A 15,645-nucleotide genomic window follows, 5' to 3' on the forward strand; every position below is an offset into this window, starting at 1 on the left:
CTTCTACTTGAGTAAAGGATGTGTGTACTTTTGCCCTCTCTGGTTTGCTGGGCTCAGATATGTGAGTGTGTTTGTCAGTGAAGCTGCAGAAAGCTGTACGTCAGTGCCTCTCCCTTCACGTCGCTCAGAGGAACTTGTGTGTAGGAAAAACCGAAGAGAAGCCATCTGCGTGTCGCCCGCAGGAAGTGAGCCAGCAGTCGGATCAGCAGCAGAGAGGCCAGCGTCAGCGTGATGATCAGCCATGTTTGTCTGCACAGAGAGGGAGCTTTACGAAGTACTCTCAACAGCATGTGGACGGGATTAGGAACAGTGTAACGGCTGCATACTACTTGCTGTTTTACAAACCTAAAGACCAAAAATCTCCACCCAAACAACACAATTTAAAGAAAATCTACATTCAAATGACCAACAATTTAAATACATTTCCATTCAAGGTACAAAATCCAAAGAAAATCTCCACCCAAACATCAAAATCTACAAAAAACTTCTGAATCCAAACTATAAAATCTAAAATAAATCTCCAACCAAATAACCAGATCTAAATACAATCTCAAATTCTCCAGAAAATAAAAATAAATCGACATCGTAATGACAAAATCTCCCACCCACTTTCCTCCAAATCACAATATCTAAAAACAAACAAATATGTCATCTAAAGCATGTCCCAAAAATCATCTGCCTCCAAATGACAACATCTCCCCAAAAATTAACATCTGAATTGCAAAATCTGAAAGAAAAGTCTTCCTCAAATGACAACATTTCCCCTAAGAAAGGACAGAAGGGCACTCACTCTGTTAGATAGGGTTCGTGTCTGTACGCCTCCTTCTGTCGCCTCCTCCCCAAACACTGAACCGCTGTGGAGGAATAAGAACGGCACTAGTGAGAGTAATATCAAGGTGAGATACACAGAGAGGCACAGAGAGGCACTGTTGGTCAGAAGCAACAGCCAACGGGAGACATGACAACATAATAGAACAAATAGAAAACATGGGATAACAGTAGAATAGATTGCACTGAAACCATTTTTTAAACATCAGAGATATAAGTTAAGTACCTATAACAGGGTTTTTTCTAGCTGGATAAAGTATAAGATAATACTGTGGTGCTGATCTTGTATATCCATTGGCCGATTTGGACAATTCTGGAGTGGTTTTGGGGGTTATTGAGGATGTTTAGTACATTTCTGACATTTTCCGGATCTAACATGGCAGTTTTAACCAGAAAGTGGCCATTTCTGTTCTCTCTTTGGGCTGATTTAGATACATTTTGGAAGATTTAGGGGACTCTGGATCATCCGGCAGTGGCTCAGTTAGTAGGGGCTTGGTCTGGGAGCCGTAGGGTCGCCAGTTCAAGTCCCCAAACAGACCTAAAATATGGAGTGTGGACTGCTACTTGGAGAAGTCCCAGGTTGCATTCGAATAGTCCATTTAGCTTAGGAACCTTCCTAACGGAGTGAAATGACCCGGAAGTCCCTCAGTGGCAGCCATGATAAGTGCCGTTCCAATTCTCTAAATGAAAGGAAAGGAGGTTTCAAACTTCCTTTATAACCTCCTTTAGCTTAGGAACCACTGGACCTCCCTAACCGAAAGGAGAGGAGAAAATGCTGCCCCACAATGCCTTGCAGCCGCAGCATTTGCCGTCACACAACAGTCGGCCGTTCACGGAAACAACCGATTATGAACGAGAAATGATATCATGAAAGTTACGGTGCTTATTAAGCATTTTAAAACGTATGTGGTAAGTTGCCAAAGTGCTTTGTTTTGAACGTTCATCAGTATTATAATCAAAAAGAGAAATATGAACGTTAGTTTTTACTGAAATGATCAAATAAAGTCAACATTTCACAGTCTTTACTGAGCTGTGTGGGGTTTGTTCAACTTTTAAAAGATGTTTGAATGGTGATATACACAGTGATAGATGTTCAGGACTAACGTTTATAATAAATACATTTGTATTGATTTTAAGATCTTTTCATACAATCATATGTATTGGGATCATTTGTATTAATGTGGACCGGAGGGAGAGGGTGAAGAGCATAAGTTTCACTTTCCTTTTTTATTTCAATTCCAACTTTGGTCATGAAGAATATGTTTCTCTGTTGTCCCCGTTCATAAAGCATAAAACAACAGCATCAGAGCACGGTGCAGAGTCTCTAGATGAGTTTACAGTAGTCCCTCGTTCTTATTAAACATCCATGTTGTAGTCCGCTGTATAGAAAACTGTAGTTTCCATAGTTTCCCCACAGCAGCAGGCGCACATTCATGACCTCTGCTGGCGCATCATAAACACGTCGGATAGTGAAAGTGCAGTCGGATTCTCTAAAGTGCCGCAGTCTCTTCTCCTAAATCCTTTTGAATTCTCCTATCCACTATCCCTTAACCCCGTGACGTTTCACTCCGAGGTCAAGGAATAGACGATAGGGTTAGAACTTAGGAGCTGTTTTTTTGGAGTATTCGAACGCAACCCCAGTTCACCTCCTGGGCCCTGCCGTGGTACCCTTGAGCAAGGCACCAGTTATTTAATTGAAAGCAAAATGTCCACAGCAGAGATAATAATGTTCATCTTGTGCTCTCTATATCCAATGTCCAACACTACTCATGGTAGTCAAAGAGAGTCACACAGAGTACAGATATGATCACTTTCTGGTTAAAACTGCCATTTCTGATCCTGAACATTTCAGAAATGCATTCAAGATCCTAAATCACCTCGAAAACCACTCCAAAACTGTCCAAATCGGCCAAGCCATTTATTAACTATTGTCTGCATATGCTAATAAACACAACTTATGCTAATTGTTCAAATGTCCCAACCTCTGCAGGTTAGCATCCGGCAGTTTATATGTGCTGGGGACCCTACTATACATTTCTATCATAAAACGTGGTATTAGTACCTCTGGTATTAGTACCTCTGGTATTAGTACCTCAGTTGGACGTACCTCTGGTATTAGTACCTCTGGTATTAGTACCTCTGGTATTAGTACCTCAGTTGGACGTACCTCTGGTATTAGTACCTCTGGTATTAGTACCTCTGGTATTAGTACCTCAGTTGGACGTACCACTGGTATTAGTACCTCAGTTGGATGTACCTCTGGTATTAGTACCTCTGGTATTAGTACCTCAGTTGGACGTACCACTGGTATTAGTACCTCTGGTATTAGTACCTCAGTTGGACGTACCACTGGTATTAGTACCACTGGTATTAGTACCTCAGTTGGACGTACCACTGGTATTAGTACCTCAGTTGGACGTACCTCTGTTGGACGTGCTGTTGCAGCTTCCTGTCTGCGGGTCACATGCACACGGGTCTTCACACGCACACTCCTCAGCACAGGACAGACCATAAAAACCTGCAGGGCAAACTGACGGAGACATGTGTTTAAGTTAATAAAAAATAAAAAAAACCTTATCAGCCCTGAACACTTTCACAATAGAAGACCTGTGATTAAATACAATAAAAAAACATTATGCTCTAAATCCAAACAAATGTTTATACGTATATTTTATACCTGTCCTACCCAGGGTTAGGAGGGTTCATTTAAAAATGTAATCATAGTTACCTGTAAAAAAGAATCTGAGTATCAGAATATAAAAGTAGCCTGATTACTTTCCGTTACTTTTGGATTACCTCAACATCAGACACAATGCTAAAAGATAAAAGATAAAAGAAATAACAATGAGATGTTTTTTGGTAGGTATATGAAGCATGGGGAGACGCACAAAAAAGCCTCTTGACGGCATATCCTAAAACACAAGGCAGTTGGAAGATTAGGATTTTATTGGCAATTTTGGCCGTATTTTGCACAGCTCTCTTTAAACATCCATGGTGAAAACATGTGGAATATGAACACTTATTTGCAACATGGTCCCCAATTTGATAAAAGAACAGGACAGACAGTCACACAAAACATGTACAAAATCAGAAACCTGATCTAAGTATCACAAATTACAATAAGTAATGTAATCTGATTACTTTCCATTACTTTTGGATTACCTCAACATCAAACGCAATGCAAATAAATACAAGAGAAAAAACATATCTATACAATGTTTTTAAGTGTATTACGTAAAATAACAGAACACTGTGATTTTAGAAAAGAAGATATTTAGGATCAGAAATGTGTCCTCTTTAGGCTGGACATACAGAAGAGTAGAGGTTACACAAAGGGGTTTTAGTTCAATATATTAATTAAAAGCAAACAGTATTTCATTTTTAATAGATCAGGCGTCCAGCGAACTGCATTAAAACAATTTATTTAAACAAAGAATATATATATAATAATAATAATAATAATAATAATATATGTTGATCTTTATTGATAAACTGTAATCCTGCAAGTAATCTGATTACATTATGTTTTTAATGTAACATTAAGGGAACACAGTTACTTTTCTTGTATCGTGATTACGTATTACACGTAATCCCGTTACACGTAATCCCGTTACTCTGGTCCTACCTTTTTCGCAGAAGTTGCCGTAGAAACCAGGGGGACAGGTGCAGCGTCCGTTGTCGTGGTTACAGAAAGCTCCATTAAAGCACGTGCAGGTGTGTCTGCAGCCGTCGCCATAGTAACCTGGGAGGCATGCTATGCCAAGGAGAAACGGCGAATTAACAACTGCTAATGAAGCACATCGTTAGTGGTAATTATGAAATAAAATGTGAGGGTTGTGATTACGTTCAGTGCAGCGCTCTCCTCTCCATCCAGCAGCACAAAGACAGCCGCCTGCAACTCAGGAGACTTCAGATCAGACTTCAGATCAGACTTCAGATCAGAGTTCAGATCAGAGTTTAGATCAGACTTCAGATCAGAGTTTAGATCAGAGTTTAGATCAGACTTCAGATCAGAGTTTAGATCAGAGTTTAGATCAGACTTCAGATCAGAGTTTAGATCAGACTTTAGATCAGACTTCAGATCAGACTTCAGATCAGACTTTAGATCAGACTTCAGATCAGAGTTTAGATCAGACTTCAGATCAGAGTTTAGATCAGAGTTTAGATCAGAGTTTAGATCAGAGTTTAGATCAGAGTTTAGATCAGACTTCAGATCAGAGTTTAGATCAGACTTCAGATCAGACTTCAGATCAGACTTTAGATCAGAGTTTAGATCAGACTTCAGATCAGACTTCAGATCAGAGTTCAGATCAGACTTCAGATCAGACTTCAGATCAGAGTTTAGATCAGACTTCAGATCAGACTTCAGATCAGAGTTTAGATCAGACTTTAGATCAGACTTCGGATCAGACTTCAGATCAGAGTTTAGATCAGACTTCAGATCAGACTTCAGATCAGAGTTTAGATCAGAGTTTAGATCAGACTTTAGATCAGACTTCGGATCAGACTTCAGATCAGAGTTTAGATCAGACTTCAGATCAGACTTCAGATCAGACTTCAGATCAGACTTCAGATCAGACTTCAGATCAGAGTTTAGATCAGACTTCAGATCAGACTTCAGATCAGACTTCAGATCAGAGTTTAGATCAGACTTCAGATCAGACTTCAGATCAGACTTCAGATCAGACTTCAGATCAGAGTTTAGATCAGACTTCAGATCAGAGTTTAGATCAGACTTCAGATCAGACTTCAGATCAGACTTCAGATCAGACTTCAGATCAGACTTCAGATCAGAGTTTAGATCAGACTTCAGATCAGACTTCAGATCAGACTTCAGATCAGAGTTTAGATCAGACTTCAGATCAGACTTCAGATCAGAGTTTAGATCAGCCTAGCTCTTCTACTTTTACTCAAGTACCAGATCTAAGTACTTCTATCACAGACCCTGCCCCCCATGTTTAAATGTTTAAAGTGAATAACCCCCCTCTCGCTGTAAGTTAACAGGTCTCCTCTAAATATGGACGACTTGCCGTTGATGACGTCACATTCCCGTTCCCTTTAGCCTCCTCCTGTGTGTGTGTGTGTGTGTGTGTGTGTGTGTGTGCGTGTGCGTGTGCGTGTGCGTGTGCGTGTGCGTGTGCGTGTGCGTGTGCGCGTGTGTGTATGTCTTACTGGCGGTGCAGACCCCGTGTCCGCTGCAGTCTGCAGGCTGGCAGCGCCGCCGGTGAACACACAGCACGGTGGAGACGTGACGAGCACAGCGCCACCTGCTTCCAGGCTTACTGAGGGGGGGACAAAAACACCTTTAAACCTCTTTCTGTTTTTAAATCTGATGTGTATGAGGTGCTTGGTTTTTGCAATTGTTCCCTTGTTAAGTTACAGTCACTCATGCACCGTCTGTCCCTGCACTTCCTGTTTTATTTTGTACTCACCTTTCCCTCTCGTTCCTGCCGTTGTGTGTTTTCCCGCCTTTCAGCCCCTCCCTAGATTGACTGTGTCCCATTACCTCTTGTATAAATCGTCTCCCTTTGTCATGCGCCATTTTGTCTTGTGTCGTCAAGAGAGCCAGTGTTTGAAACCAAGAATCTTTGTTGTTATATTCCATAATCAATTTTTTTAGTTCCTTGTTTTTGCAGTTTGCTTTTGCTACGTTCTGCCTCTACATGAGAGATTTTTGTTGTACTTTTGTTGTACTTTCGAACTTTGTCTGGAGTCGTGCATTTAGGTCCAAGGTCTGAGTCACGTTCATAAGCACTTCTCACCATGTGTCCGTAGGGTAGCTGGCCAACGTGCCGTTGATCACAAAGCTGGAAGACCCTCCTCCGTCCAGATTGATGGCGTTGATCACCCCGTTATTCTTCAGGAAGTCTGCCACCTCCCAGAGACTCATACTGCCAAACATCATCAAACACACAAGAGCTATGATCAGAGGTGTACAGTAACTAAGTACATTTACTACTTAAAGGGGACCTATCATGCAAAATGCACTTTTCCACGTCTTTTATACATGAATATGTGTCCCTGGTGTTCCAGGGAACTCACCAAGTGTCAGAAAACACAACCCTCTCTATTTTCCTCCATACCCAAATCTCTAAAAAAGGGGCTGCAACGGATCTGATAAAAACTGATCCAGATTTGAACACTGTCCTGACGTCAGGATGGTGGCACTACGGCTATTGGGCCAACTCCACCAATCAGGAGGAGACAGCCGCGGCCATTGCCGTTCGAAAGCGCTGGAGACGATGTAGTACATATGCCAGGCCAGTAGATGGTGCTGTGCTCACAGAATCTGCCCTTGCAAAAACAGAGCTAACATTTTTCAAATTGAACGAAATGAGGCATGGCTAAAATGCATGATCTGTTTGGTATTTTGAAAAAAAAAAGTATAAATATGCCTTATATAGGTATGGTCCTACACTATATTATTCAAATATAGCATGATAGGTCCACTTTAAGTACAATCTAAAGGTACTTGTACTTTACTTGAGTATTTCCTTGTTATGCTACTGTGTTCTTCTACTCCACTACAGTTCAGAGGTACATGGTGTACTTTTACTCCACTACATGTATTTAATACCTTTAGTTACTTTACAGATGTGGATGAATGATGTGAAATCTAATCAAGTGTTAAATCAGACTTTAGTTCCACCTGGAGTAAATCCACAAGCTACCCTGCAGTATACAAAGTCATTCAGACTAGCTGCACCTTTACCAGCTTTGAGAACACTTTCATGATCAATCATTATAAAACATATCATATATATTATTCTGAAATGGACCAATCTGCACAATCACTACTTTTACTGTCTCTACTTTCACTATATTTTGATGATAATACTTTTCTACTTTTATTTGAGGAACATTTTGAATGCATGACTTCCAAATGTACTTGATTACATTCTAGCCCTGGCTTTAGGCTTTTACTAGACTCCGGTTTGATTCAAACGGGATCGATGTGAATAAGAGTTACCCTCTTTTGTGGGTCTGTCCGTCCACGTGAAACATGACCACATTTCCGTTGACGTCGTGTCCGACTGCTGTCCTCCCTGAGCGCACGTCCACAAAATCACGAAACAGCTCTGTCAGAATATAAAACACAACCATTTTTCATTAGGTTAAAAACTGCAATAGATGACCACCGTTATCCAAATAATGATTCTAGAAATGAAAGGTCCCCTATTGCACTTTTTTCCAAGTCCATATCTCTGATTGTCTGAAACACCAAACAGATCATTGCAGCATTACCCATAATCCCCTCTGTTTCAGCCCTGTTTCCAAAGAGATTTAGTTACAAAGAACTCAATGGTGCTCTAGGAGGAGATTCAGGTGATGAGGGGGGGGGTGGGGGGGGTTACCTTGGTTGGTGATTGGCTAATAGTTGCGCAACCCAAAAAAACATTGTGACATCACAAAGTGACCAAAATCTGATCAGCTGATTTTCAGACAGGTTTTTATAAAGATGGATCAGGACCAAAAGTAATTTAATCGATGTAAAAATGAATGGACAAATTGAAAACTAAATGTTGTTAGCAGCATATTGTTCTGTGTTTTTTATTATCTCTTAATGGGTGTGATTGCTGAAACCAAGGTGTGAAATGTGTGTTTTTTTTGTCTCTAAGGGATGGCCAAATTGAAAATATCTGATATTTGTGTGAGTGTCTTTCCCTTGCAGACAAGTTGCTACAAAAAAGGCTCCGAGCTTTGAGGATTTAAAAAAAATGCTGTGTCTTTTAGCGGATGCTTTTCTTCTGCTTTTACCCATATCGACTATCTTGTCGCACTCGGCCTTCAGACTCTGGTTGATGTAAACCTCTCCGTTCCTCAGGAGCCACACCACCCCGCTGACCAGCTGCTCAAACGGGTTGGACTGGTCCAGAACGTCCTCCTGAGACAGATACCTGGAGAGATGCATAGTTAGAATTTGTGTGACGTTAATAGTCTGATAATTACCTACACGCCGCAGGCACGCCCTACATCAGTCTCAAAGTCAAGTCAAGTCAAAGTCAACTTCATTGTCAATCCTTCAGTTTGTGTGTACAGACGGAGAGATCGAAATACAGCTTCCCACAATCCCGAATATAAAAACAAATATATATACAAATATTTGTGCAAATATGTATATCCTACATATACACAATCAAAGACACATTTTACATGTGCAAACATTAAGGCCTAATTAAAAACACAACAATCAATATATACAAAATAACAGTTGTTGTGGCGATCTAGTACTCACAACAGGAAAGAATGAAACAGAGAGGAATCAATGAAACACAAACACAGAAATAGTTGAGATTAATCATTATTATTTAGTTGCGCACCACCAAACAACAATGGGGAAACATTACCTTGCTTCAACAGCAACCAATCGCAGAAATGCTCCCACGAACACAAGAAAACACAGGGGAGATATAGGTTTCCTAAATGACACACGAACATGTTCCCTAAACATTTTTAACGCACACACATTGTCAGTTCTCCTAAACTTGGACATGTTCCAGATGTCGAAAGGTCATCATCTCATGACTTCTTTAGGAGTCTTGCAGGATATGAATTATCCAATTAACAAACTATATATACGTCTGCACATGAGCGCACATACATTTCTTACATTAACTAACACTTAACTGTATTATATCTAAATGTAGCCCCTTTGCATTTCCTCTGAGCTTGGCGTCAGCTCACTTGACGTAATAATTAGCAAAGAGACGATTCTATTGAAACTGTAACTTAATAACATACCTAGTTACTATGACTAGGTCCAAGATTGATATAACACAGTCACTTCAATATCTTGAGAATGTGCATTAGTGCAAGTCTACGCTATATTTAGAAGATATTCGCTGCTTTGCCTGTCTCTCAGACCGTCCTTTCTATCGGGGAAGAGCATCCACCAGACTCCATTGAAAAAACCCCAGTAATTATACCTGCAGGTGTTGCTGGTTTACAAATTTGATGATTTGCTAGTTAGTTTGTATTGTCGTGAGACTTTGGTGAATCCATCTCTTAAACATATTTATATAGGAAGTGGTAAACCAGCAACATCTGTGTTCTGCTTTTCGACAAATAGAATCTGGTGGCTTTAAAATGAGCACAGATTACAGTGATTCCAACAAACCCTTTAAACACCAAATATAGAATCAGAAACTGGTCTAACTGATTGAGGCAGAGGTAGACAGAAAGAGGTGTCTGACAGCAAGTGGTGAAAATATTCTTAATATAGCTAACCTGATGGCGATATAGATTTAGCCGGTGCTCCTGTCTGTGTCTCCACACTGAGTTGGGTTTAATCGTTCTCTCATGTCAGATGCAATCGGTGTTGTTACATTTCACACCAGTGACGTATAAAAAACATTCACTGTATGCAGAAAGATATAGTACGAGTACTATATCATCAATTATCTCGAGAACATGACGGCCGTACACAAGATGGCGCCGTGGACATAAACAACAACAACGTGACGTCAGAGCTCCGTAAAAACAAAGCTGTCTCTGCCGTCTGACGCTCTGTTTGATACTCATCTTTCCTTAGTCCTGATGAGTCCTCCTATCCTCTTTCCTTAGTCCTGATGAGTCCTCCTATCCTCTTTCCTTAGTCCTGATGAGTCCTCCAATCATCTTTCCTAAGTCCTGATGAGTCCTCCTATCATCTTTCCTTAGTCCTGATGAGTCCTCCTATCATCTTTCCTAAGTCCTGATGAGTCCTCCTATCATCTTTCCTTAGTCCTGATGGATCCTCCTATCATCTTTCCTAAGTCCTGATGAGTCCTCCTATCATCTTTCCTATGTCCTGATGAGTCCTCCTATCATCTTTCCTAAGTCCTGATGAGTCCTCCTATCATCTTTTCTAAGTCCTGATGAGTCCTCCTATCATCTTTCCTAAGTCCTGATGAGTCCTCCTATCATCTTTCCTAAGTCCTGATGAGTCCTCCTATCATCTTTCCTAAGTCCTGATGAGTCCTCCTATCATCTTTCCTTAGTCCTGATGAGTCCTCCTATCATCTTTCCTAAGTCCTGATGAGTCCTCCTATCATCTTTCCTTAGTCCTGATGAGTCCTCCTATCATCTTTCCTAAGTCCTTAACTCTGTGACGTTTCTCGCAGAGGTTAAGGAATAGTGGTTAGGATAAGACCTTAAGAGCTGATTTTTTCGACTATAATACGCTGTAGTTCTCTTTATAAATCAATGGGCTTAAGGTGAATGCTTGTCTTACCCGAACACCAGGGTGCCGTCCCTCCGGATGCCAAACTGAGCGTTCTGCACCCCTCCGCTGTCCCTCACCATGCGGCCGTCGCTCACCACGTTGCCCAGACACCCGTCGGAGGTGATGTTGAAGAAGCCGGCGTTCTGGGCGTACAAACACCCTGCAGGCGCCGCCGTCTCCTCCACAGAAACCCTGGGGTTCTCCTCACAGCCGCCCGGCCCGCCCGGCTCCAACACCGACAGCTGCCTCAGGGGGTCGGGGACCACCGTCATGTGACCTGGAGACAGAGGATAGGAGCAAACCAGCTGTTGTCACAGGTGACTGGGTTTAGGGAGTAACAGATTACATGTAAAGGGACTACGTAATCAGGATACAAAAAAATGAACTGTATTCTCTTGGAGTTACATAAAATACTTATATATATTACAGGTAGACGTACTGCATTTGTGTTTGATGTTGAGGTAATCCCAAAGTAACGGAAAGTAATCAGATTACATTACTTTTATATTGTGATACTTAGATTAGGTTTCTGATTATGTACATGTTTTGTTTGACTGTCTGTCTTGTTCTTTTATAAGATGGGGGGACCATGTTGCAAATAAGTGTTCATATTTCACATGTTTTTACTATGGATGTATAAAGAGAACTGTCCAAAAATATTCGACTGCCTTTTATTTTCGGATAAACCTTCAAGAGGCTTTTTTGTGCGTCTCACCATGCTTCATATACCTACCAAATGTCAGACTTTTATGTGAAACGCCAACAAGGGGCTCCATTTTTGCAATTTTGTATAGGGGGCGTTGAAGAGCCTTTATGCCCAAACCCCAAAACGAGACCCCGGCTTAAATATAAAAAATGTCCCCATTCCCATCTATCTCACCAAATGAAATCAACTTTGGTGTGATGGTCAGCTCATTTCTCTCTCCTCTGTTGTCACCAACCTCGGCGTAAGGTTTGACTCCACTCTGTCTTTACAAGCCCACATCAAACATATCACCAAGACCTCCTTCTTTCACCTGAAAAATATTTCCCGACTGAAGCCCTCACTCTCAACTGATGACACCAAAAAACTCGTTCATGCACTCGTCTTCTCAAGACTAGATTATTGCAATGCACTCCTCTCCGGTCTCCCAGCCAAATCCATCAACCGCCTGCAACTTGTCCAGAACAGTACAGCCAGAGTTCTCACCGGTTCAAAAAAGTCCGCACACATAACCCCCATACTTGCCTAACTACACTGGCTCCCAGTCCACTACAGGATCCAGTTTAAGGTTCTGCTCCTCACTCACAAAGCCCTGAATACCTCTGTGACCTCATCCGTACCCATCTACCCGCTCTCTCCGCTCCAGCCACGCTCCTGTTCTTTACATCCCCCGCACACGTCTCCGAACAATGGGAGGCCGAGCCTTCTGCTCATTCGCCCCGCGCCTCTGGAACTCCCTCCCAGATCAGCTGAGATCTGCCCCTTCCGCAGAGGTCTTCAAAACCGGCCTTAAGACCCTCTTCTTTCGGCAGGCCTTCCTATAAACTTTTATCATGGTACACCTGGAGTACTGCCATTTTGATCGCTATCTCTGACTTTTATCTTATTTTTATTTTTATTGTATCAGAGTCCTTCGTTGTGAAGCGCTTCAAGATTTGTCATGGCAGATGTGAAGCGCTATATAAATTAAATTAATTATTATTATTATTATTTGGAAGTACATAAAGGCCCCTAGAAAGCAGAAAAATAGCTCCATGATGCCTAAAGCTTTACTGCTGCCTCCATCACTGACCGTAGACCCAGCGGGAGCTCTCGGCGCCGCCCGGCATGTCGGATATGAACACGCTGGACCGGGCCACTGGGAGTGTGTCGTGGCTGCTGGACGGCCAACTCTCAAACGTCCTCGTGCCAAAGGTCACGGCCTGGCAGTCCCTCACGTGGCGATGGGAGTGAGAGGGACCGTGGCTCTCAGCGTACGGCAGCAGAATGTCTGTGGAAACGCTGTGGAGACAAATGAATGCGTGATAAGACGTTTTGTTAGCACTCAGTTAGCATAGCATTAGCTGTCTGACCTCTGTCCGAATGATTCTCAAGATTCAAAGGTTTTATTGTCATGTGCACAAAGCTATAGTGTAGAAATGACAATGAAATCTTTCTGACCTGAGCTCCTCCAACAATGCAACATATATAATAAAATACAAAATGAAAAGTCGTGCAAGAAGTCTATATACATGTAAATAGAATATGATATGTGCAAGAACAGAATATGAAATAAAATAATGTAAATTAAAACTAAATTAAATACGGTTTATTGTGGTGATAACTATTTATATAAATAAGTGGATTGCAAGATGACAAACAGATGAATGTTTATCGAGGCACTTTACAGAGCTCAGGTGTTCTTATGGCCTGTGGGATCAAACTGTCCCTGAGTCTGGTGGTTTTCTATAGTCATTAAACCTGTAGATCTGAAGGTCCTGTACCCCCCCGTGTGTAAACTTGACATGAGCCTCCAGATAAATAATATTTTAAATTACCAACAGGCTTTAGACACTAGGTCCAAACAGCAGAGAGAACGGACACCAGTCACAGTGACCGTTCTTCTCTTAATTCATACAGACAGATTTAATTCATTCACTTAAATAACGCTCCTCTGTTTCTGCATAGAGCTTCTCTTTGTGAGGGCTTTTATATTCCACACATACACAAGACTTTATATTTTCATTGCCATATCTACACATTCATTTTAGATGCGAAACCCGCTGACAGCTGAGCGGGAAACGCTGATACATGTTGACGGATGCTGCTGTCGCTATGCTATCCTTCAAAGATGGCTGCGATGCCCCAGAATGCACTGCGGTTCCCATTTCCTCTATCAAAGTAGCTATAAATAATATTAGCACAAAAACTTTAAAAAATATAATTATGCTCGCATTTTCAAAGTCTAAGTCAAAGTCAACTTTATTGTCAAGAATTCCACATGTGTTATACATACAGAAAATTCGAAATACTGTTTCTCGCAGTCCCACAGTTTGACATATATACATAAAACAAGATACAAAAAGGGCCTAGATAAAAGGGGTATCCATCTAAGTAATGAGGAGTAATGAGTACTAGGTAATACATATATTTAAAACAAAAAACACAATCAACAGAAACATGAATGTGACATTAGTGCAAGTATTCCTCAGAGCAAAAAAAATGATGTTCGAGGTACCGTAACTTATATTAAAGTAAATGAAAGTAGCTATCATCTCACCGTGCCTCTGTGACTCCCAGCTGCCAACCCCGGAGACCCGTCAGCACCATCAGGAGCCAGCGCTGGCGCCAGCTGGGTGCCATCTATTTGGGATTCTGTGTATAAACCACAGACACACACTGACTGTACGCCTGTATTTAAACACACCGTGAAGACCTGTCATGTCCCGATGAACCGGTTCAACATCTACGGATTCCACATTCCTCATCGGGGACAGGCAGGGACATTATAGGTGGAAGGAATATCTAGCAATTTAGAAACATGAATGTATTTAAACAGAGGTGGAAGAAGTACTCAGACCTTGTTCTAAAGTAAAAGCTTTTTTTCTCTTCCCTTTATTCAAGAATATATCAGAGTAGGTTTAACAAGTACACATAGGAGGAATTTGCTTTGGTATAAATGGTGCAAGCAAAGACAGAGAGAAAAATACGTAGATTTGTATGTAAATCCTACTATTAGATAACATTACATTACATTTAATTTGTTAGACACTTTTATCCAAAGGAAATTACATACATTCAAGTACTGTGGACAATCCCCACAGGAGCAATTTGGGGTGAAGTGTCTTGCCCAGGACAACAACATGCTGTCTGCAGTGGGACTTGAACTTGCCATCCCCTGTTTCAAAGTCCAGCACTCTATCCACTGAGCCACAGCCTAGCTAAATAAGCTGTTATAAAAGCTATTATAAAGACAATTGCAGCAAATAAAAAATAAAGACAATATTTACACAAAAATATAAATATGTAAGAAACTGAGTCACTGAAAAAACTGGACCGTTGACTTTAATTAAATGTATTATGTCAACAAATTACACACAACTGTATTAGGTCAAGTTGAAAGCAATAATATTAAGTTGAATAAAATATATTAGGTTCAACGTAATATTACTGCTGAATTATAGGAAGTTGAATGTATAAACCGGAACCTGACTGTTCATCACTTGTAGTATTTTTACAGTGTAGTATTCGTACTTTTACTAGAGTAAAGGATCTGAATACTTGCTCCAACACTGTCTCAAAACTGAACTTCGCCAGGTTTCAGTTCCACACCCTGTCCTTTTCTTATAATTATCTAATAGTTTAAAACAGGATAAACAGGTTTCAACTAACGTTTCAAATTCTGTTTTTTTTCTTCAGCTGTTTCAGCTACACATTGATTTCTATTATTTATTTTGAAGGCAGTTTTGGGCACTGGGGGATTGTGTCTGTGTTGGTGGTGGTGGGATTATCACAGCAGTTTGGCACGTGGGTTTTTACCAGGGTGACTAAAGGAAAGCCACAGGAAAGGCTTCAGGAGAGGAATACATAGGAAACGTATTCATTGTACTTTAGTTTTATGACATTGGATCATGGAAACACATGGAACAAA

General features: G+C 41.0%; 1 protein-coding gene across 2 annotated transcripts; it reads right to left on the reverse strand.

Annotated features, from left to right (window-relative positions):
- Positions 1-14,410, reverse strand: LOC117496442 (N-acetylglucosamine-1-phosphodiester alpha-N-acetylglucosaminidase-like). Of its 2 annotated transcripts, XM_034148110.1 has the most exons (12): positions 14,275-14,410; positions 12,808-13,016; positions 11,042-11,309; positions 8,587-8,726; positions 7,799-7,907; positions 6,591-6,719; positions 6,001-6,110; positions 4,673-4,720; positions 4,454-4,582; positions 3,251-3,358; positions 791-854; positions 1-249 (listed from the first exon to the last, which is right to left on the reverse strand). In XM_034148110.1, exons 1-12 carry the CDS (start codon positions 14,355-14,357, stop codon positions 75-77), a joined length of 1,572 nt encoding a protein of 523 aa, XP_034004001.1. In that variant the 5' UTR covers positions 14,358-14,410; the 3' UTR covers positions 1-74. The 2 variants fall into 2 exon arrangements, with proteins under 2 accessions (XP_034004001.1, XP_034004002.1); XM_034148111.1 differs by lacking the exon at positions 1-249 and having other exon boundaries at positions 3,236-3,358.
- Between the last annotated feature and the right edge of the window lie 1,235 nt (positions 14,411-15,645).

The sequence above is a fragment of the Trematomus bernacchii genome, unplaced genomic scaffold (genome assembly GCF_902827165.1).
Source record: "Trematomus bernacchii unplaced genomic scaffold, fTreBer1.1, whole genome shotgun sequence".
Lineage (NCBI taxonomy): Eukaryota > Metazoa > Chordata > Actinopteri > Perciformes > Nototheniidae > Trematomus > Trematomus bernacchii.

Coding starts and splice junctions, on each gene's coding strand:
- LOC117496442 (XM_034148110.1), bottom strand. CDS start 14,357: ATGGCACCCAGCTGGCGCCAGCGCTGGCTCCTGATGGTGCTGACGGGT. Junction 6,720..7,798: donor GGACAGACCCACAAAAGAGG/GTAACTCTTATT, acceptor GATGTTTGGCAG/TATGAGTCTCTGGGAGGTGG. Junction 250..790: donor CACGAACCCTATCTAACAGA/GTGAGTGCCCTT, acceptor CTCTCTGTGCAG/ACAAACATGGCTGATCATCA.